This window comes from Sphaerodactylus townsendi, linkage group LG08 (genome assembly GCF_021028975.2).
Source record: "Sphaerodactylus townsendi isolate TG3544 linkage group LG08, MPM_Stown_v2.3, whole genome shotgun sequence".
NCBI classification, from domain to species: Eukaryota; Metazoa; Chordata; class Lepidosauria; order Squamata; family Sphaerodactylidae; genus Sphaerodactylus; species Sphaerodactylus townsendi.
The window spans coordinates 69,545,137-69,569,268 of NC_059432.1; the positions used below are offsets into that span (position 1 = coordinate 69,545,137).

Genomic DNA, 24,132 nt, shown 5'->3' on the forward strand with positions numbered 1-24,132 from the left:
ATAAGTGTGGTATAGCAGATACATGAACAGACTACGCTTGGAACTATTACCGTAACGTTCTTTCTTGAATCCTGCTTTCCTAACTATGTTCCATGAGAGATTCTCTTTGCAAATTTTGTACAGCTATAAACACAGGACAGTTAGCAGAGTTGTGCTCTGTCCCCTTCACAGAGCGTGCAGCCTGCTTTCTACAAAGCGCTGAGTCCACAAAGTGCCCGCCACATGAAATAAACCATGCTGGTAATCTCTCTGGAGGAACCGATGCCACTTTCCCCTCTAAACAGCCCAGAGGAACTCGGCATGAATTGAGCACCGACTGTATGCAGAAGGCATTTGCGACATTCACAAATAAACCTTGCTTTGTCTGGCTGTCAGCCTGTATACTCTGCCTGGGCTGGAGATCAAGCGAGGCTAATGACTCATCACCTGGAATAAAAAACCCACAGCTGGAATTCAGCTCAGCCGCTCTCTTGGCAATGCAGAAGCCAAACCAGGACCCAGCTTTGCCTTGAGCCACCTCAGCCATGCATAGCAAAAAGAAAAGTTGCCATCTTTTTTCCCCCTGGCAAGACTCTTGCTCTTCTAACTGTGGCACGAGAGGCAGAAATTCAACAGATATAGTTTTTATGGCATTTAGATGCAGTGACAAATCTTTGAATTTCTGTTTGCCATGAGACTTTGGCCCCTTCCGCACACACAAAATAATGCATTTTTAAACCTCTTTCACAACTGTTTGCAAGTGGATTTTGCTATTCTGCACAGCTTCAAAGAGCACTGAAAGCAGTTTGAAAGTGCATTATTCTGTGTGTGCAGAATGAGCCCTTGAAACTTCCCCCCCTGTCCCCGACAATTTAGAAATAAGAAATAGTTATTCTGTATCATGGAACTGGCTTGTTGCACAATAAGCTGCTGTTTATATACAGGCACTTATCTGTTCACAAGTCACATTATCAAAGCATTCACAGGTCTGGTAAAAATGGGACAAAACACCTTTGCAAGCTTTCTCATACCAACAACACTTATGAGCTCATTGATGATTCTATGTATTAAATTAGCCTTTGTAAGGCAACAAAATGGGGTGTGTGTGTGTACTAGCCTATGAATTTAGCCTGGATATGGTTAGATCTAAGCACGACAAAATAAAATCATTTATATAAATTAATGTTGGTAAATGGTCCTAGAAAGGATTTGTCCTATTACATCTATAATCCTATTGTCGCAACTGTAAGTCCCACCAAGATTTGTTATTTCTTGCATAGGATTGGCCTGCAATTTACTTTATGATCAAATACCAAGAAAAGATTTGGAAAATATTGGTGTTGAATTAGAATTTCATGATAAAGGTGACTATTCTTTATGGGAACAGGCATGCCAGAACCATTCGCTGGCTATCAATCTGCAACTGGAACAGTTTCCATTCTTTCCGCATTCCTGAAGGGATCTAAATATTGCAAAGGGGCTCATTTTTAATCACACTGAAGTCATTGTGGATTTATGGACCAAGTGTTGCATTTGATTTACAAGCTATGGATTCACTGATCTTGAGCACGTCATTGTCTTTAATGTTCCATTTCCATAGACAAAGTAGAAACAAGAAGATTGTGGTGGGAGATAAGTGGGCATTATTTACATTTTTGGTTCCTTATCCTTTTTCACTCACCAGCATGTTCTGAAAATCTGATGTTCTGCTCCCTTTATCTTAGCTGCTTATACGCTCTCTCTGCCATTCTTTGGAAGCTGTTACATGGTTTGCTGTTTCATAGTGATTTGTTCACTTGTGCATATGTTTTTGCACCTCACTATTCACTTATTGAAGAAACTGGCTGTCAGTGTCGAGCACAAATAAAAGAATCTGTTGTAGGCCAGAGCCTTCAATTGGCCAAGTTATCCTTGGCACCAAGTGGAAGTCTAAGATTAATTTAAATTATGACAGTCTGAATGTGGCACAGATCATTTTGTTTTTTAGAGCTGCTGTGGTGCTCTGGAACAATTTCTGCTGTCCAAGTCCCTCTCCTTCACTGAATGTTTGCCTCCAGCTATTTACCCTCCATATCTGTCAAAATCAGATTTTTGTCAGTTAAATCATTGTTGTTTCTTAACTCCCTTTCTGATATCTTTTGAAAATGTTCCTGCAGCTGTTTGGACTTTTGACAGTAGTCTTTCCCTTCTAAACCTTTTGCTTGGTTGGCAGTGTCACCCTAAGCAGGCCTGGGCAGAACTTAATCAGATTTACTCAATGGGGCTTACTTCCAGGCAAGCATTTGTAGGATTGCATGGAAAACTTCCTAAATCTGGATGTTGCTTAGCAGGGCACCCTTCCAAGTAAATATAATTAGGATTGGACAGTGCAGTTTTATGAATGCCTAGTTGGGAGTAAAGTCCCATTGATTTCAATTGGGCCTTTTCCAGGTAAATATACAAGATACAAGGCAGGTTCTTCATCAAACAGTTCCTACATGCCAGGAAGTTATCAGTCATGCCTATAATACTAGGATAGGTTTTTGCTCATTCATTTTATGGCTCTTTTTATTATAGTTGTTACTATAGAAGAGATGGTTATTGTTTGGATTCTGAAAGTTATGGAGAAGCACTCAAATACTGCTACCAGTTTAGTGTTGTGTCTACATTCTCTGATCTGACTTTAGTCAGTCAGGCACACACAAGCCATGATTTTTCTGCTGGGAACTCATTTCCCAAGCTTACAGCAATTTGGATCCCAATCATTTTGATTGGGGCCATGACCTTGGTGACAGTGGACTACAGTTCTCCCCAGCATCATTTTTGTGACCTGAAATTTCCCCAGGGGCGGCTATTTGCCCACTGGGAGCTGCCCATGTACTGATGGGCTACACATACAGCCTCCCAACAGGGAAAAGAGAGCCCTCTAGGGCCCTTTCAGGTCAGAAAAGGGATGTGCGCCATGATTCTCCTCCAAATTGGGTTTCCATGCATTTGGGAAATTAGTGCCTAGCAGGAAACTGACTGTTGATGTGTGACTGTCTGATTTAAAGTCAGGCTGGGGTCCCTCAGATACAACATGTGGACAAATGTAAGATGTCATTTGGCCATAACTCAGCTCCTCCACTTGAATTTATATTCCAACTTTAGGATAAGGATTTTGAGCAGTTCTTTATAGAAGAGTCTGTAGACTCATTTCCTCTGTGGTTGCTTTCATAATCTACTGTAACAAGTGTGTCATGTTAGAACTCTTTCAGATTGAGATGATAGTTATCTCCGGTTAAATTGCTTAGGTTTAATTCTAGCTAAATAAAGCTATCCATTGCACATCATTCTCTTCAGTTCTTCAAAAAGCTAATTTGCTAGCCTTGAATCAAGCCCTCTAGGGTACTGCTAAACACCTAATGTTTAGTTTTTTATAGCTTCCCCAAAGTATGCTAGTTTGCAGTTTAAGGGTGATGAGACCTCTGACAGAGTTCTCATCACCCTTAAACTGCAAACTAGCAGATGTGCACTCTGTCAGAGGTCTCCCTCTTGTTCCCAAATTATCTGTGACTTAGATATACCCTCTGATGGCTAAGATGAATACATTCCTTTATCAATTTTCTGAATTCTGAGTAGTATTTTGTGTAAAAATCCAGCTTCTCTTATTCGACACTGAAAAATCTGATATCTAAAATATGCTTCCTGCTTGTCTTATAGGTAAGCTAAGATCAGTCTACAATGAACCATAATTCCCAAGGAGACCAGTTGCTCCACTTTAGCGACCCATAATCTGAGACTTCTGGCTGTTGCCTTTGGGAGAATTTCTTTTTGTTTCTTCTTTACTGCAGATTCTCATTAAACAACACAAACCCAAGCAGCAAATCAGCAGCAAGAAGAAAACTATGTTTGAGAAAAAAAGTATGAGCTGTACTTGTATGATAAATAGTTTGCTCATTCGGATTAAGAACCGAAATAGAGGAAAGAAGCAAAAACACAGGAAAGGCAAAGTTGTTGACAGACAAGTAGGCAGAGCAGGGAGGAAACTGAATTACGAGAAGGAGGAAATGCAGATATGCTATACAGTATAGTTTGAAAGCCCATGGAAGTATCTCTTGTCCGTATAAGAACAGCTAGCACATTTGCACACTGTCTGTTGAGCATAAACATGTTCTCTATGGGAACTTCCACAGGGTCAACTTGATAAGTGGGACTCTAAAAACTCCTGAGAGCCTCCAACTAAAATTTCCTCAGCAAAGGGGTTAATATGAAGATGTAGGAACTAGTTCACACATTCATTACAGTTTATTCTCCACTGTACCTCTTGTAAAAGCATCAGGGTGTTCTCAGATCCACAGCAGCAACCTAGATAGGACACAAGTGAAATGCTTCGGCTCCTATTGAGCCTGAAAGAGCAATATACGATATCTATGATGAGATATTACGTTGTCATGGATGCCTCCACTAGATCTCCTTATTTGGAGTGTTTCTGTAATTCCGTCTAAGTGATGGCAGATGACTTCACCCAGAAAGAACTGCATTGACTGAGAACATCCTTTCTTCTTATTTAGTAGGTTAAATAAATAGGCAAAGTTCTTTCTTGACTTTGAATAACCAGAGATCACATTCCCTTGTGCTTGAAGAGTCTCCATATGGTGTTGGCAAAAGGAGTGTCAACTAACCCTTTCATATTCTTCTGTGGTTAAAAATGTATGAGATACAATGTTCAGTACTGAGAAATAAGAAGCCAGGGGCTAAAGCCGCCAGAGAAAAAGTCCAACAAAGCTTTCTTGCAAAAAGAAAAGAAATTTACACAAGACCAGCTTCTTCTGTCCCAGAGTTTTTTTTCATTTGATGATGTAATAAAAATCCTCTTTCATAGGGCTGTTTGGCAGTTATTTGAAAAATGGGCCTGTCACAAGCTACTAACTGATTTCATTTCCTTTCAACCCAAATGACTGATTACACTAAGCTGGTATGTAGGCTATTGTCAATGTAAGACCAGAATGGATTGGGGTGAGCTTCCCTGGCACATTGTACTTTTGACTATTTCAACATCTGTTTGACAGTGTGCACAATTAAAAGAGCTAGAAAATCAAATTATAACCGTTTCCATATCTTGCATCTGTGAATAAATCAGCGTTCTTTTCAACGCTGCTGTGTTAAAGAAACAAAATGGGTAAAAAAGGATTCTTCACTTCACCTTTGAACTTTAAACACAAGACCAAACCAATTTTAATGGCAATCATATGCCTGCTGTAGAAATTGCGCTTGATTCAGAATCAAAGCTGGATCCTAGGTTCATTGTCATGCACCGAACACTCAACTCACATTATTTGCCACTGGATTAAATCAGTCCCATGAAAGGCAGTTTAGAAAAGCTCTCTCTTCACAGAAGCTGCCAGGAAAACTGAGACATTTCACATATGTCAAATGTGTTCAGACTGAAGTGCCCCTCCCCCTACAAATCTCTACATGTGGAAAAAGAATACAAAAATATTAATACAGTGTCTTAACATCTAAGCTCAAAGACTCTCCAAATTTTCTCTTCATTTTACCATACTGCGCTTGGTTATTTATACATTTTAAATACCCTGAGTTTTCTTGCTGATTCCAAAAAAGGCTCTAGCCGTTGACTCTCTAACTCACTCTTTCTGGTTTCCTCTTGGCAGTAATAGCTTTCTACATTCATGCACCTCTGAAATGGAACGCCTAACAAGTTCCTACTTAAAAAAAAGTTACAGCCAAGCTAGCAAAGGCCGTTGCTCTTGAAAGAGCTGTAAAAATGGTGCACCTCCTCCTTTCCATTCTTGTCTCCCCAATCTTCTCTAAACTGAGTAAAAATAAATAACATTTCTAATAATGTGTGGGACCTGGTGATGACCACATAGGTAGTGCAGTGGGATGCAAAACGTCTTCTGACATATTTTGCAAAATAAATAAATGAGGCTTGGTTTCTTGCCTAGTTCAGTGGATCAACGGCAACTTCTGGGGTTCTAAAGTGTCCAAACAAATGGAAAAGATCCCAAATCCCATCAACATCACTAGGTCAGACATGTTGTTTCCATGTCTGTTTGTTTGCTTTCTGACAGGGCTGCATAATTAATGGCTGTCCAGAACAGCTTTCCTCCAAAAAGGCCCGAGTTTCACCACAGCCCAACCAGAGCAGTTAAACGTTTCCCCTCCTTGAACTGTGGCATCGTGAGAAGGGGAAAAATCCTCCCAAACCACCAATGTTAGTGTTATCCCTGCCAGTGATATTTAGAAAATGTGGATATATGTGCATGTATATACAAACCCACACCGCTATTTCAGTTTGACTACCGAATGCCAACCCTGTTATTTTCCACTAACAGTTCATAATGCTGCCTCCAGATTGAAGTTTCCAAAGCAGATACTGAAGCCAGGAAATCTGAAAGGATGAAGGTTTCTTTTTCGAAGGCTTTCCCTGTGAGGTTGCCATTGGCGCAGAGAATGGCTGTTTTGAAGGGTATTCTTTGGTTGCAGATTAATCTCGAGTTCGGTTTCTTCTCCTGAAAAAGAAGAAGCTGGTCTTTTGGGGAGGGCCGAGCAACATTGGCACTTGGCTTTGGTGGGTAATTTTAATCTGAAAACAAAAGAATTGATATCAGGATTAGACTGGCTGTTTTCGCATAGCCACTATTCCAAGAAATTATAGAGAGGGAAGACATTTCCTTTTAGAAGAAACAGAGATGCAACATCCTCTACTGCATTCTAGGATTTTGTAGAATTATAAAGATTCAAATCAAGCACACTGCATTGACAGCTGGCTCTGAGGGGAAGGGGGAGCAGTGGTTGAGGGTTCAAGTGCTTAGATAGGGTTACCAACTCTATTTTGGGAAATTAGGATCCTAGAGATTGGAAAGTGGAGATGGGAGAGACTGGTGTTTCAGGACTGGGTGACCTCAACAGGGCAGAGAGTCCCCTCTCCAAGCAGCCATTTTCTCCAGAGGAACTGACTTTTGTAGTTTGGAAATCAGTTGTAATTCTGGGAGAGCTCCAGCCCCTACCTGGAGGTTGACAACCCTGAAAGAAACAGAACCTGAAGGAAAAAAGGAGAGGACCTTCAGAGCTATTTCGAATCCTGTCACCTTCCCTAAGTTGCCAACCTTCAAGTGGGCCCGCAGTTCTCAAGGAATTACAACTGATTTCCAGATGATGGAGCAAATGGCAGCTTTGGAAGGGGGACTCTATGATACCACTCCCAGTTTAGTTCCCTCCCATGCCCAAACTTTGCTGTCTCCAGGATCAATCCCAAAATCTCAACGAATTTCCCAACCAGGTCTTGGCAAAACTACCTTTCCAATATCTGTGTTTCATTTTAGATTGCTCCCCTTCCTCCAGTGCCAGCAAATCAGGTAGCAGCCTTCAGGTAGAGGTAGGCAGTGCTGAGAAGGATATGTACATTCAGATGTAACTGGATAAAGTGAGCAATATTGGACACCCCCAGACCATTGAGTGAAAAAGGCATTGTGGGAAACTTGGGAGGATAAAGAGATGTGCAGTGTTTTTGGAGAACTAAAAATTCTGTCAAAACGTATCAGCCTTTTTCATGGCTGCATAATTTTTCAAATTAAGAGAACTTTCCCAGAATACTTTGGAGGGGATGAGGGAAAGAGATGATTTAATGTTGTTTCTAATGACATCAAAACAGGGGCAACCATTATCCAAAGGACGTAGTGGAGTCCTTCCCAATGACTGAAATTATGATTGATAGCTTGTGAAGAACTTTATCAAATGTAACCTATTTAAAAAGCAGTATATGCAAACCTGCACCTTTCGCTATTTTATATGAGTCTGGTTTCCAGCCTGGTAATTTTTAAAACTAACTATTCATATTGCTTCCTTTATGCTTTTATGGCCAAACCAGGAGCCAGACTAGCTGGGGCTGTTTACTTTCCAGAATATTTAAGCAATGCATTTCTGGCCAGGGGCTAACTTTCTTCCTATTCTCATTAGTGAGAAAATAAGGGTTTCTTTTCTAAGTTGCTCTTAATACTGCAAACTGGTGGGTAGCCTCATTTTAATGCAGCATGCAATACTTGAGCATGAGACAGGAGCAATGTCCCACTGCCCATGAATGAAGCCTTCCTGGAGCATTTGAAATAGCTTCATTGCAGCTCTGGAAAACTCCTTCTTAACAACAACGTAGAGATTGGAAATTCCTTTAAATGGGATAGAACAGGGATCCCCAGTGTGGACCCCATTGAAATTCCAACAACACATGGCTGGTATAGGAGGTAGAGCCCGCAACGAATTGGCTACCACAGCTTACTTGCAGTTACACAGTGAAGATTCTCGTGTTGTGGTGGCAGCTGCTGCCAGAACAACATTTCTGAAAATATGCAAAACCAACCAAATCTCTAATGGCCAATTAAAAGCCTTGCTGCAAAAGCCCCACCTGATCCTGCCTGCTTTCAAAAAGCACTTTGTGGGTGCCAGGAAAGGTGTTGGCAGGCATCGTGGTGCCCGCAGACCCCTGGACTAGGAGTTGGTTCATTCTATCAAAGTACAGACTGGAAATTATACATCCAAGTCTAACTGATCTATGAGCCTATTGATATGTTACTGATATAATCACATGACCAATGTTTATAAAATTATGCATGGTGTGAATAAGGTGGAATAAGGTGAACGTTTTCTCACTTTGCCACAATATCAGAACTTAGAGGCACCCACTGAAATTGATGGCAGATTGATGACAGATTAAAGCAAGTGTATCTTCATACAATTCAAAATGATCTTGGGAATTCATTTCCATAGGATGCAGTGATAGCCATTAGCACACAGGGCTTTATAATCCATATTCTACCACAAAGACCTCTTTTACAGCCCTACCTAGATCACAGGGCTGTTATAAAGGTAAGATGGAGGAAGAGGAAGGGAGGGGAAAACACCCTAAGATCCTGAGAGGAAGGGTAGAAAAATACATCAAACACATACGAAGGTTTATCTATTAGTTATTAACGGCTACTAGTCATATAAATATATATAAATAAAAATAATGGCTAATAATAAATAAATAAATAAAAATAATGGCTAAGTGGAACTGTCATACTTGGAGGTGGTATGTCTCTGAATACTGGTCTCTAGGAATCAACAAGACAGCCAGACTTAGGGATGTCAGCCTCCAAGTGGGACTTGGGGATCACCTGGAATTACAGCTCATCCCCAGACTTCAGAGATCAGATCCCCCAGAAAAAAGGGATGTTTTGGAGAGTGGACTTTATGGCATTGTACCCTGCTGAGGTCACTGTCCTCCTCAGGCTGTAAGCCCAAATCTCAAGGAGTTTTCTAACCTGAATCTGGAAACCCTGCCTCTCCCATCCCCTACTGGTGGCTATGAGGGACCTGTCAACCAGGAAAGCCTTAGCCACATGCCCTGCTTGTGGGTCTTCAGGGGGCACCTGGCTGGTCATTACAGGAAACAGAATGCAAAACTAAATTAACTACTGGTCCGATCCAGCAGGGCTCTTCCTTTTAACATCTAGAGGAAGCTGCAGATGTGAAAAGGCCCTACTTGATGTTCCACCTCCTCACTTGATACTTGAGGCAGCAGGTGATGCTTCAGCTAGGACTGAATTGCAAGCAAGAAGGAAAGGACAAGTTAGTCAAGTTCTCTAAGAGAAGTGAACAAGGGTGTTTATCAGAGTACCTGCTAAATGAGAGAGATGGCCCTGAGATAGTCCAGTCATTAAGCTCTATGGGTGGCTGTGGAGGCAGCAAAGGATCAGGACAACCTCCAGAGGTGGCTCAGGAGAGGCAGGCTTGTTAAGAAGCTATATCAGGCATTTCTTGTTTGACCAACCATCTGTCACAAGGTTAGGGCCTTAAAGGCCTGTGAAGGCTGGGAGCCACTGTTGAAAATCATGCACAAAGCGAAACCAAATCTCCAGATATCCCCAGGTGCTTAGCACAATTGTTTTTGCGAAGATCTGTAAACAACTAGTTGGGCTTAATTATAGCCATTGCTGTACTATGTAAACATTTAGGTGGTCCATAAGAAAAAAAGTATCCTTTCCTTTAGCACTGATATCATTTGTATGTAGACAGAAGTGCTGAGAACCTTTACTTTCAACAGAAATATTTTTTGTGCAACATTCTGATCTAACCAGACACAGACAATTTGTGCCTCATATTGTTTTTCAACATATTTTGTATATCCTCCTTTGATCTTCAGGTGGAAGACACAGATGTGGAAGCAATGAAAATACAGAGTGTTTCCATTCCTCTCCAAACTGTTACAGTGATGTACATAACCACAGATCTTTCCATTTAACTTGTCTTTGAATTTCCATTAGATATACAAATCTGACTGCCATTAGGACATGACTTCAAAGGAAATAGGGACAGCATGATTCTTCCTCCTAAAATTGCAGGAGGGTTTTTGCTAGGGCATTTCAGAAGTATTGTCTTTTTATTTCCATTTTGAGCAGAAACTTAATTTGAAATTCTAACCTTTCACAGGCTCTACTCATAGAGGAATAAATCTTTTATGGCACTGATAGTGAACTCCATCCATATGTCCTATATCCTTTTAAGAAGACGAAGGAGAAGAAGAGTTGGATTTATATTCCCCTTTCTCTCCTATAAGGAGACTTAAAGGGGCTTACAAACTCCTTTCCTCCTTACAACAAACACCCTGTGAGGTGGGTGGGGCTGAGAGAGCTCCAAAGAACTGTGACTAGCTCAAGGTCACCCAGCTGGCATGTGTTGGAGTGTACAAGTTAATTCAGGGCGTTTTCCCACTTACCTTCTGCCCCGCGCTACTGTAGCCAAGTAGCGTGGGGTCCCCTGGCACTCCCTGCTACAGGGGCGGTGACAACGCAGCCGCCCCTACGCTGCCGCTGTCGTGCCCCCTCAGCGCACGTCATTCCTGGCGCTCTTCAAAACGGCGCCTTTTGATGAGCGCAGGGTCATGGGGAAGCCCAGGTGCGTGCCAGAAATGACGCATGCTGAGAGTAGCGCGCGGCATAGGGGGCTATGAGTAAGTGGGGAAACGCTCCTAGTTCACCAGATAACCCTCTACAGCTCAAGTGGCAGAGCAGGGAATCAAAGTCAGTTCTCCAGATTAGAGTGCACCTGCTCTTAACCACTTCACCACGCTGGCTCTTAAAGAGGTTTGGTTACTCACCGTGCAGGGGGGCTGCATCCAGGGCTCTCCATCCACTTGCATGGGTAACAGCTTGATTGTCCTAGAAAATGCAAGCAAGAAACAGTATGTGACATGCATGACAGGTTTGGCACAGTGTCTTGGTTCTATTTTGTTTTGCTGCTAGCTGGCAATGAAGGCTTTATGCCAAAGAGCAAGGTTGAATGAAGGGAAGGCCCTAGATTGTCTGTGAACGAATTGCTGAAAATGAAGATGTCAGTCAGGGATGGGCCACCTATTGATGGAGACAAAGGGCTACAAGATTTTTGCATAATTCAGCTACTTAACATACTTCGCCTCTCCTTTATATGTACCTGTAAACTGCAACTCTAGTTGGTGGTTCTTACACTTTTTTTCTAGAATATTCTTGATGTTTTTCCCTCCTTCCCAGGCTTTTGTCCAATTTAAAACTTGCTTCTGTGTTTCTGTGGATACTTTTTGATAATCAAGAGTATCTCTGCAGTCACAAGGGGGGTTATTTACTTCATGATAATGGACACAGAAATATGCTTATGGAGAGGTTCCTCCTCACAAGCAGGCTATGGTCCCAGCTCCTGCATGGATATTTTTGAGCATCATGTTTCCCTTCCCCTAAATTGGCCTGACCAGGCTGCTGCTTTCCCTGAGCTGCACCCCTCAGCTTGGCCACTCATCTTCTTCATGTTATCTCTTTGGTGCACATCAGTTAGACAGGAGTAGTCCATGGCTCTTCCCACATACATCTGGTACTCCATCTACAGTGCAGAATATGAGCCTGTAGATCAATTTCCTGATTAAATTTGTACAAGATATAAAGGAAGATGTCAGAGCTTCCCATGATGCTTTCCTATCAGTGCTGAGATTTCATCTTTCAAAGATACAGAACAGTATCAGAGCTTCCTAGAGGCTGAGGCACAAACTCTGTGCTGGGACTAAGGCCCTGGGGTGTATACCTGATGGTGACGGAGGAACACTGGGCCAGCCTCTTGCCAGCACTTTTCAGTCCAGTATAGATCTGTCCCATTTCCATAGCCCCTTCAAGCCCCACAACTTCCAGAAGCTGATCACTAAGGTCTGAAGAAAGAAAAAAACATGTTAATAAAGCAAATTAAAGTACGGCTTGGTTGCCCTATACAGGCACAACACAGAAGGAAGAATCACAGGAGAGCGGAAACTGAAAAGAGTCTGGAGAAATCCTTTGTCAGTTACCCATTTATTTAGAAGGTCTCAGTCCTTGATACTGGATTGAAGATGCCTCCCTCTGAGGGCCAATTGGTACTTGATGCTGCAGCTTCAATCTTGACTGGAACTCCAGATGTGTTATTTGACTTTAAAAAGCAGCCACAGGGGTAGGGCAATTTAGACTGAGGGTGTGGTGCTCTTTACTCTGCACCTTGTCTTTGATCAAAAATATCTTCTTCCTGCCCAGTCAACTGTTAGTTCTGGAAGGAGGAAAAACAAGTACCCTTAGCATGCCCCCCCACCCCCCTGGAGTTTGAAGCAGCCTGGGACATTTTATATTAGGGAAAGGGCATCGAGGGGAGTTGTCCCCCTTCCCTGGATACCAATCTAAACTGGAGCCATCTGCAGTTGCTTTTTAGGGTCAAATAACACATTTGGAGTTCCTTTCATTGAATTCCAGCATCACAGGTACCTCAGTCATTCATGTTGCCCATCACAGTAGGAATTGGTGAGTAGGAATTGGTCCACAGTTGGATGGTCAGAATCAGCATACAACAGTTCCTGAAGTGTACTTACTTGGATGAGAGAAATGGGGATATTAACCTAAAAACTGTCTCTGGAACAAATGGGGTTCAGTTCCCTTGCAGGTTCAGACCACCATGTGGCACAAGAAGTAATTGTGTTACCTATTATTCATATTAGGGGCACTCTTTGTGCATACCTATGACACACATTCACTCACATTCCAAAAAAATCTTTTCAGATCATAGTAACCTAGGTAACTGGAGAAAGAACCGCATTATCCCAGTAACCATAATGCTGGTTCTGTGTTAGAAAAATGTTATGTCCTTGAAACAGAAGTGCTTCTTTTAAGCAGATCTTGGGTAACAAATGAATTTGTGTAGCTGATAATACCCCTGGGCAACTCCTGTCTCTTTCAGTGCAGTTTGTAGAGGAGAATCTCTTGAGGGACCACTGCACTCTGCATTGAGACCATATTGCCTTGCATATTCCCATTGAAAATGAGACTAAAACCAAATGCATGCTTGGAGTATGGGATTCAGACCACTTTCCTCAAGCAAACACTCCTGTTTCAAGAACATAATATTCCTCCATCATTCACAGTGTTGATAATTATAACTAGCTTGTCCCTTTTTGCCTTGTCCTTTTTTTTTGCTGTTTGCCATATCCATTGGTTTGAAAACAGCTGTGTGTGTGTGTGTGTGTGTGTGTGTGTCTGTGTGTGGTCCGGGTGGGGACCTTTTTGATGTCTTTACTGTAAGCAGAAAAGAGACTGTCCCAGATTAACAATGAATAGCTGGAGAGGAGAAATAAATATGAACGCCAAGCAAGCTGGAGACCCTCTTCTGTTTCACACCCAACCATTTGTCCTTGCCAAGGGAGCACCTGCAGCTCTTGCAGCTGGAGTCAGTTTCATTCAATCATTTTCCTCCTGTATTGTCTCAAGCCAGCACTTTAATTCTCTCAAGTTAAGCCTGACTTGAAAGGCCCTGCAGCTCTTACAGAGTTGGTGGCCTGAAAATATCCCACAACTTGGCTTTCCTTCCTTTGCTTTAGGGAGTCAGGTGGGTTCCAACCCCAAAACATGCCACAGTCTAAAACTTGTTGTCAGAAGATTTCTCCAGTGTGGTTATTTTTCTAGGTGTCAGAGAAAAGTAATTAATCTGTGGATCAGAGCCACTTCTAGCTCAAATGTCAAAGGCATCTACTGTTGCATGAGTAAACGGGTGCTGCCAAAGATCTCCTCAGAGCAGTCTGATAGTAGACCATCCAAAGCTGTATTATGATTTGTGAATAATCAGGGTTTGTGTGCCCCACAGTTGATGCTCCAAAAGACAGTCAGCAACTGTCCTGATAATCACCCTCTGCCAATTTTGTACAAATATGCCAGCTGAGTAGTTTTTGAGCAAATTATCTGCTATTACTAGTGAGGGCAATATTAAGGTTGTCTGCAGCAATATGCTGCTGGGTACCAACTAATTAATGAACTGATCTTTCCAGGAGAAAAGATGGGGCAGGGTTTGGGATGCCAGCCTCCAGGTGGGACCAGGGGATCCCCCGGGATGACAACTTATCTACAGAGACCAGAGCCCCTGGAGAAAATGCGTGCGTTGGAGGGTGGACTTTGTGGCATTGTCCCTGTCCTCCCCAAATCTCCAGGAGTTTCCCCACCCTCACCCATTATTCTCTGTCGGTACCCACGGGAGATCTGGCACCCTTAGGCAGGAGCAAAGCCTATGTGGACTGAACCTGGCCTTCAGTTGCTGGCCTCTGCTTTTTTGCTAGGAAAGTATACTTCTCTATAACTGAAAGACCCCTTTAGGAAAAAAAAACCGGCTTGAGAAAATGAGCTGCCCTCTGCTCCAAATGGGGCCGGTACTAAAAGTGCTACTCTGAGTATTGCACTGCAAAATGCTTGCAGACCTCCTTGCCTCTTGAATCCTGCCTCTGTCTTTGACATTCGCACATTCTCCTGCATTAGTCATGTTCTGGAGAGAGAAAGCTCCTCCACCACCTCTGCAACTTCCTTTCCCCTCCTTATATTGTAGCCTGTAGCAGTGTTAAAGGCTCCTCTTAATTAGTCATTCTGCCATGCCTAAGTAATGCCTGCTATGCCAAGCGCCTTTCCAACGCTTTCCGTTTTCTCCCACATGTATATAGACAGGTGTCTATTTATTTTACATTTTCAGCTGGGCATGCTCATTGGCAGACTGTTGTGGGGAAAGAGGCTTTTCCATGTCAGGACTTACCTTTTGCTCGCAACAGCTTCACCCTGCCCTGCTGTGCCAGCATCATTATTAGCTTAAGCCCATCAATATTTAATTAAATTACAAGATCCATTCTCTGTAAAGCCTCAGACTGAGAGGAGACCAGCGGGGATTGATTAAATATGCAACCTCTAATGAAATTCATGGTAAAGAGAGATAACAGTCCCCTAAAAACCTGCTGATTTGGAGTATGGCAAGTGTATCTCCCCTTGAGTTCAAGTATTTATGTTTGGAGATGTGCAAGGATTTCTAAAAGCCTAAGGAGCGAGGGAAGTAGAAAGGAGCCAAACAGCAGCAGCTACCGTGTTTCTCTGAAAATAAGACAGTGTCTTATATTAATTTTTACTCCCAAAGATGCACTATGTCTTATTTTCAGGGGATGTCTTATTTTTCCACTCCACAGCTGCATGCTCTGCCGTTCTGTTCGACGGGCATGCTTCCAAACAAAAACTTTGCCACATCTTACTTTTGGGGGATGTTTTATATTTAGCACTTCAGCAAAACCTCTACTACATCTTATTCTCAGGGGATGTCTTATTTTCGGAGAAACAGGGTAGTAGCCTACTCTCCTTTCTGCCCAAAGGACTCAGCTACCAATTTATCTACCAGGAGTAAAACTGTGTACCACAGAGCACTGTGTACCACAAGGTACAGTGCAGAAAAAGACACACACAGAGCAAACTGGCTGATTCATGCAAACAAACTGAGCCACACATGACTGTTTCTTCAGCAAAAACGTAGGCACTCTTATTGCATCTCCCAGGCTTGCTATTCATGCTCCAGTTGGGTGTCCCAAGGAAAGACATCTAGCTCTTCCTTCTGGGAACTTCCTCTAACTCATAAAAGTTAAAGTCAAAGATGAGCCAGACCTGCTAATTCAGCTTTTGGGGATAGTGTGTGGCACGCTATCACTGAGAGGGCTGGCTAATTGTCGGACTGTGCTCTGCCACATCTGCAAAATCTACTTTGCCTCCTACTATCTCTCTCAGCTTCTGGCTTGCTCAACCAGCTCGGGATTCAATCAGGAACCTGAGGAGGAGTGTCACAGCAACCACCCCTGTCTTTTCTAGATAAGCAAGCAGAGTTTCTGCTGCAATTCTGCTTCAACACCTATCCAGGACGATTGATCTTGACTTCCTGGATTCCAAAAACCCTTAACTTGCATTGCTGCTATAACCTCCCTGTGAAGTTCCTTCCTATTGGCCATAAATATCCACATTAACACACTTGTACTGCTCATTTGTTTTATGACCACATTGGTTGTAAAATGGTGTAGGGTCAAAGACCATGCCGTCTTTTGTAGCTGACCTTAAGAGTTGCACCAGTTCTCTGCTTTACCTTTGAATCCAATCTGAATGTTACTGCCAGAACTGGTGGGCTTGGTGTCATAATTATGCTCACAAGATTCTGAACATTGTAATTTTCCTTTCCGGGGCCAATTCCAATATTTAACATTTCTTCAAAAAGGCTGACCAGATGAGGTAACAGTGGGAGGGGCAGCAGCTGGATCCTCTCCCTGCATTACAGTCCATCTCCATTGAGGGCGAATCCCCACTGGAAAAAATCCCCCCCCCCCCCCGGTTCAATAAGATACAGCACCTTTTTATTGCGGTTTCTCCCTCCCCACCGCAGCGTGTGTCTATTGAGGGTCTCGAAGGTAATCCCAGTATCAAACAATGCAACTATTTCCCACGAACCTGCAGTCTGCTCTGTGGCTCTTTTGTTCTTCGTTCTGATTGGCTGTTGGTTGGGGCGGGAACAATATCCCTCCCCTCTGCTTGTTTTTTTTTAAAAATTTCACGCAGCTTCGTAGAAGTGGGTAGTCTTTTTTATCTCGTGCCAGCCATGGTGACCCTCGTTGCTACGCACGCACGCACGCGCGCGCGCACGCACACACACACACCCACAAGGCTTTGTGTGCTCTGTGCCCAGCCCACTGTGCTCTGATTGGCTGGAATGTTTCATGTGACTCCCTAGGGTGGGAAAAATAAACTGATTGTTTTCCCTGCGTCTCCCCACTGATCCGGCCTTGGCCCGTGTTTTTCAAAAAGTTGCAGCTTCCTGCCGGTTTTTGAAAAATGCAGGATGACGGGGAGAGCAATGTCCAGGTATTACGGATTGAACTAAATTCCAGAGCAGAAATATTAAAATGGGGAACTTCCTGAGGGAAGAGAAATTCCATCCTTGTCTACAAACAGCAAACTAAATAAACTAGAGAAGCTGCTTTTTCTTTTTCCTCAGAAGAGACTGCAAAATCTTCTCATCACTGCATCCGCACAGGACAGAGCTTCATAGTACAGAGTTTCTAGTTGTCTGCTAGCTGTTAAAAACTCAAGAGCCTTGTTAAAAAAGGCCTGCAGCTCTAAGCAGCAGCAATTTAGCAAAGCACCCAACATTTAAATCTAGATCCATTTCAACCCAGTTTTATTATTGGGCTTGGAATGTCAAGGCACCAGTTCTGCGCTCCTTCCCAAACTTAGCTCACAGTGCTTCTGCCAGCAGAGCTGAGGTAAGTGCCAATCAAAGATGGAGCTTTTTCAGTGGTGGCTCCTAGCCTTTAGAATGAATCTTATCAGGCAGCTTTTTTGCGTTGCTTTAGATATCAGGCCAATACATTTCATTTTTAACTCAAGATTTTTACTTTAAGGTTTCAACTTTTTAAAGCTGTTTTTATGGCCTGATTATTGTCTAAAATCTGTTTTATGAATATAATTTTAGGTTAAGTGGTGGCTGAGCCTGTTTTCATTCCCTAGCTTGCTTTTTTATGCTGACAGTTTAATGCTTTCATTGTGCTAATTCATTTTGTGCGTGGTCTCAAGCGTGTCTCTGCAGAGGAGCATATAAATCTTCTAAATGAATTAATTAATAAAGACTGAGGATGAACACATGTAGACTTCTTAAAGAGCTTTTCAATTCCTCTCCTGCTGTTGATATGGATGTGTGAAAACAAAACAAAACATAAAAACAATTGGAAATGATTGTATCAAGTTGTTGAATCAATGGGCAGTCATACAGGAAGCTTGAGTTACTCTTGCATTCCAGCCTTACCTTTTACATTGTCATTTTTATCTAAGAGACATGGCCCTATCCTGAACTATTACCTCAGTCCTGCTTCTGTACCTCATCTGGCAATATCATTCCTGGCCCTGACAATGGCCCCTTCCGCACATGCAGAATAATGCACTTTCAATTCACTTTCACAATTGTTCGCAAGTTAATTTTGCTGTTCCACACAGTAAAATCCAGCTTCAAAGTGCATTGAAAGTGGCTTGAAAGTGCATGTGTGGAAAGGGCCAATATCAAAGGCATGTGTGGAAAGGGCCAATATCAAAGGCACATTCATCTGATGCATACTAATGTTATGTGCTACCATCTACCAGCACTGCCCTTTGGCAGTTTAGACCAGATTAACGGGGACATTTTCATGCAAGAGAATGACACAAATAAATTAAAACAAATTAGTCACAAACTATATGTAACAGATATCAGTGGGAGAGAACTTCAGCCTGCTTGGGCATTTCATCTTTGACTGGTGGGGTGCCATAGTTCAATACAACCGTTTCAAAGGACAATTACAGGGTGAAATAGTAGAATTCAGACTTGTAAATAGAAGTGACAGAGCTTTTCTATCACTTAAGCACAAAACCATTTGAAGATTATCTGTTCAAGCCTCTTGAAAACAGTAGGAACTGCTCAAGGCCTTGGTAGCATTCTTGTAGATCTGCCATTCTTATTAATGATGGTTAAGATATTTTACATCCAGGTGGGGGAGGGGAAAAGTCCACTTCTGGAGGTGGTGTGGGGCCACAGATTTGCCCTCCCCATGGCACTTGTCCCATTGGAGGTGCGGATTGGCTGGTGGGCAGCTAGTTCTTACTAGTATTTCTAACAGCAACTACTCTTCCTTCTGTAATACCAATGGGAAGTGGCTCACCTTGAACACAGAACTTTAGCTCTTTAGCATCCGTAACAACTGAGGATTGTAACTTTTCAGGCACCTTCTTGCTCATCCGGTTATAGCTGCGTTGTTTCTTGGTTTCCCCCCAGAGGTTGGAGCCTCCATACATGCTGGGAATGTTGAGGACTGCAATGCCCTCCAATGAAGTGCTGCTCAAATCCAGAACTGTTCCATCACACTGGCAGATGGGGAAGAAGACAAAAATGTGAAATAAGCATCGATAGGCATTGAATATCCTGGATTAGCATTTTTACAGTGCAATCCTAAACAGAACTATACCCCTTTAAACCCACTGAAGTCAAGGGAATTAGAAGAGTGTAATTCTCCTTAGGATTCTATTTGTCTTCATTTTTTTTAAAAAAAATCCTGCTACCTGTCCTATGGGTTGCCATCCTCCAGGTGGGATTTGGAGATCTACCAGAATTACGCCTCATGTCCAGATTACGGAGATCAGAAAATGGCTGCTATGGGAGTTGGACTCTATGGCACTATCCTCTGATGAGGCCCTTCCCCTTCCCACACCCCATCTTTCCCAACCTCCACATCCAAATCCCCAGGAATTTCTCAACCTAGAGTTGGCAACCCTAATTCCACCTTCCTAAAAATCTAAGGTAGTTACCATTATTCAAACAATAAAATTCAATAAAACACCACTATTGACATATATAACACATTATGGCAACAATATAAGAACAAGAGCTTTTTTTGGAATAATTTTATTGTTTTTAAGAAATAAAAAACAGCTAAATATACACAAAAAAGCTCAACAATAAGGAAAAAAGATCAAGTTGTTTTTGAAACAGAAAGGTGTTGTAATTCAAAATCTTGAGGACACTGCTAAAAAGCCCTGCTCTTTTTTCAGCATGCTAATGTTCAGAATCTTGAGTGATACCCTGTTGGAAGACATTTATGCCTGTGTTCCTATGTGGATAGACATTTGTTCACAGTCACACCTATCTAGAGTTTTGAAGGTCAAAACCACCAGTTTGAATTATGCCTAGAAACAAACTTGACCCAAAAACAGCTGACATAAAATGTGAATAAGTTTCCACTTCCCTGTTGATGGGCCACAGCCTTCTGCACCAATTAAAAGCCATATTTAAGGGCAGCCCAGAGTAGAAAACATCACAGAAGTCAAGATTAAGGTATCAAGATCTCTATTTTTCAGGAGGGGAGCAAGTGGTTATCAGATGCAACCATTATCAAAAGTAACATTAGGATGAGGGCTGCAAACTTGTTCTGAAAAAGTTACTATAATCCAGAAGCGTAGCTAGGGAAAATGGAAAACAGTATAAGCCGTCAACATCAGATACCAACTAGAGCTTAAGTTTCCTGACAACAACTATCTACTTCAGTTTTATGCCATCCTTACTCTAAGGAGCTAAGTGGTGCATGGGGTTATTCCCTTCCATTTTATCCTCATGGAAGTCCTAGAAGGCAGGACAGGCTGATAGTTAACTGGCAAAGGGACAGCTAATGAGTTCCATGGTTTAGTAGGAATCTGAACCCTCCCCTTCCTAGTCCTAATCCAACTATGTAGTCATTACTGAACATTGGAAATCTCATTTAATATCAGCTCAGCATCATTAGTTTCACCCATATTCATCCACAGAAAAGAAGCATCCACCCCCTTCTTAAACCAACAAACCAACCAACACTGAACTGTTTTGCTACTTTAGTCTGACACAAACTTAAGGGAGTGCAATTCATCCCCTGGCCACCAGGGGACTTTTTGAATTTTTTAAAAATTCCCTATTGATTATTGTTATATCAGGTTCTCTGAATTCTCAGCTTTCATTTTAAAAAGTAAGTTTCTAATCCCTTTCATTGCTGAGATATGAGGGAAAAGTCTCATCTCTCTAATTAAAGATGCTGGGGATTTTTTAAAAAAGGCAGATACCAGTGGGATAGGCTTCAGGTGACTGTCATGGGGAGAAGCAGAAGGCCAGTGCCCTAGGCAGGCAGGCAGCTGGTGATAAAAAGGCATTACCATCGAGGGAAGGGGCCTCATTGTCATACCCAGTGTCTGCCTGACTCATGCCTTGGCAGATAACGTTATGGGGCTGTCTGGGTACTTGGAGAGGTGCCTTTCTGGAGCTTGCCTTGGAGTAGACCAGACCTTCCTCTAATGCAAAAGGCTGAGGGAAGGGGCAGGCATGGCAGAAGGTGCATACCTGCCTAGAGCTTGAACTGGGAAACCCACCATGTTGGCACTTTGTAATGTTGAACATTTCAGTAAAGGAAAAACAAGTTAGATGTAAATGACCCCCCTCCCCCCAATTGCTTTGCTTGCCAGGATGGTATGCTGCTGGGGCATCCAAGGCCTCCTGTGGGGCCTGGATAGAGTCCATAAATGATGGGATGAAGCGCCCTGTTGCCTTCTTTTGCTTTGGATTTTTCTGCTTCCAGACATGAAAGAACAACAGCTGTAATGTGTGTCTGATTCATCTTTATGTGGGGGGTGTGTGTGTGTGTGTGTGTCATGATTTAAGATTTGCGACAAATATATTGGAGAAATTCTGAGAACCCTGAAAGAGTATCAAGACAGCAGTAGAAATCTACATTAAAAACAACAACCCCAAACTTGTTTTGGTCTGAATAGGGAGGTGAATGTGCCTCAGATGAGAAAGTTGTCAACAAGCTAAATTATGTCAGTTCTGTTACTTTTTATGGGCACATTAGAGTTGATCATTCTTTGTACTTGGTAAGGGGAGGCCTGACAAGCTGCATAATGTAATATAGACACCATATATTCACACAACGCAGGACTGAACACCCAGTGGACAGCAAGTGTGTTTCGTTCTTTAACCCGGTTTTGTTTCTCTGCCAGTGTGCTACAATAGCCTCTTTGAGAAGGGGCAGCTGACGGGTTGTTGGCAGGGAGACTGGAAGTAGAAATTTGCAGCTGGGGAAAAAACCAACTTCATTTCCAGGAGCCTATGCTGTAACTGATGCCAATTTTCAAACAAAACTGTCATTTCTCTGTGCTCATGACAGATGCCTGGAGCCAGGGGGAAGGCAAACTGTTACTTTCAGCTTTGAAATGTGGCCAGATTAACATTTTGCAGCCCTGAGATTGCCATCTCCTGAATTTATACTTGCAAAAAATCCAAAATAAGGATATGCTGGTCACCTGTTTCTACCAGCATTAATTCAGGGGCATGCAGCATAAAATCTGCAAAAAGGTTAGTAAAAAAGGATTATTTTATGTAATTTTTTTTCTCCCTGAACATATTTTGTGCAACCTCACTGCCTGTGCTTAATTTAAAACCAGAGATGCAAGCCTGTGTGAAACTGGTCTTCATTAACCCAGAGGTCTATCTTTTGAGTCCTATCAGTACAGATACTGATTGTGATTATTTGTGGGAGGGAAAGGCACTTTGCACATGCTCAAAAACAGTCTATTATTTCATATGTTCCATGACTGATTCCAGGAACTTGGGGCTAAGTTCTGGTGAAGCCAAGCGTCAATCAAACATTTCCTCCTGCAGAAATCTCCAAATGCTTCTGGTGGAGATGTTTGTTTTGTCCATTTCACTTCTGACTTCATCCTCTCAGGCATGAAGCCTTATTGCATTGTAGAAAATGGAATCTTCAAAAGCAGCCACTCTGTTGAAAGACAGCTTTGTAGTTTGCTAGGTTGGCTGGCTGGCTCACAGAGCAGAGGAAAGCCAAAAGCAAACTCAAAGGTACTGGTTCTAAGGAACATAGAAACAAAATTCTACATACCTCATACTATCAGGATTAGGCTATTTTTATGGTTTCCTTACATCTGAATATCCACTTTTATACTGACTAGAACATATTTTCACTGCCTCCTTGGTCTGAAAACCAAAATTGGTCTGAAAACCGAATTTCTGAAATGCTTTACTTAAATTCTCCTTACTTGCTTATAGGCTATACTAAGTTAGGGATCTAATGCAAGGGTCCTAAACCCTTTTGTGTCTTTGGGCACCTTCTGAATTCTGATGTTGCGCATGAGTGCAACTACAAAATGGCTGCCATAAATGGTTGCCATAGAAGGCTGCTGCAGGCTAGTTTCTGTCACACAGTTCTTGTGCTGTGGTAGCAGCTGCTGCTAAAGCAACATTAAAAAAAATCTGCACTGCCAATCAAATCTCTGAAAATACTATCTAAAAATACTTGTGGGCACCCCCCCCCCCCACCAAAAAGGTGTCAGCAAGCAAAAGTTGGGGACCCCTGACCTAATGCCATTTCTGAAAATCTGTTGCTCATGCTTTCTTTAGGTTTTGGTTCTGGATTTTTTTGGTGAATGCTTCCACTAATTCTTTTGCTTTAGATTATTCAGACCCTGCTTTTCCCCCACAATGGGAACCTAAAGCAGCTTATAACATTCTTCTCCCTCACTCCATCTTATCCTTACTTCAACAACCCTGGTAAATGCGAGTGAGTGGCCCAGGATCAACCAGGAACAGTGAGATTCCACAGCAGAGTGGGAATTTGAACCTTCACCTCCCAGATTCTAGTCTAGCAATGAGATGAGACTTCCAAGCAGAAGATAGGCAGATCTAATCAGAAGCCAGTACCCAAATGTGCAGTTTTAAGCAGTCTCTCTCTCTCTCTCTCTCTCTCTCTCTCTCTCTCTCTCTCTCTCTCACACACACACACACACACACACACACACACAATTAAATGCCTACAATTGACATTATTTGTAAGGGGTTTTTTTTGGCCATTGGGAAATGCCAGAAAACTGCCATCTACTGGTAAATCTCAAGATCAGCTGAATGCCTTTGTTAAATGATAGTTATTTACCAATAAAACAAGATGTCATATTTAATAGAAGATACCAATCACTGCCTGGTCCAGCTGCAGTAACACAAGCTCAGTCAGTCCTCATGTCGGCATATGCGAAACATCACTTCATTCTTTACATGCCCATCTCTGAAGGTTAGTTCTCACAACCAGAAGATGAACTAACACAGCTTCACATTACATAATTAAATGTCTTCCCATATTTAAAAGTCCATACATATATACATGTACCTATCCTCTCCCTGGGAACCTAAAAGTGCATAAAATACAGGGGGGGGAAATAGTGCATCAGGAAAAAGTTGGCTAGAGCCTTTACTTCTAGCATACTACCAGTA

General features: G+C 42.3%; 1 protein-coding gene across 1 annotated transcript in view; it reads right to left on the reverse strand.

The window, feature by feature from the left end:
• Positions 1 to 24,132, reverse strand: part of LOC125438467 (diacylglycerol kinase gamma-like) — a 48,415-nt gene that overhangs the window by 1,395 nt on the left and 22,888 nt on the right. The window contains exons 2-5 of the mRNA XM_048506906.1: positions 18,998 to 19,199; positions 12,046 to 12,166; positions 11,096 to 11,156; positions 4,262 to 6,547 (exon numbers count right to left, since the gene is read on the reverse strand). Of these exons, the coding sequence (XP_048362863.1) occupies positions 6,449 to 6,547; positions 11,096 to 11,156; positions 12,046 to 12,166; positions 18,998 to 19,199 (483 nt within the window). The 3' untranslated portion in view covers positions 4,262 to 6,448. The remainder of the gene's footprint in view (positions 1 to 4,261; positions 6,548 to 11,095; positions 11,157 to 12,045; positions 12,167 to 18,997; positions 19,200 to 24,132) is intronic.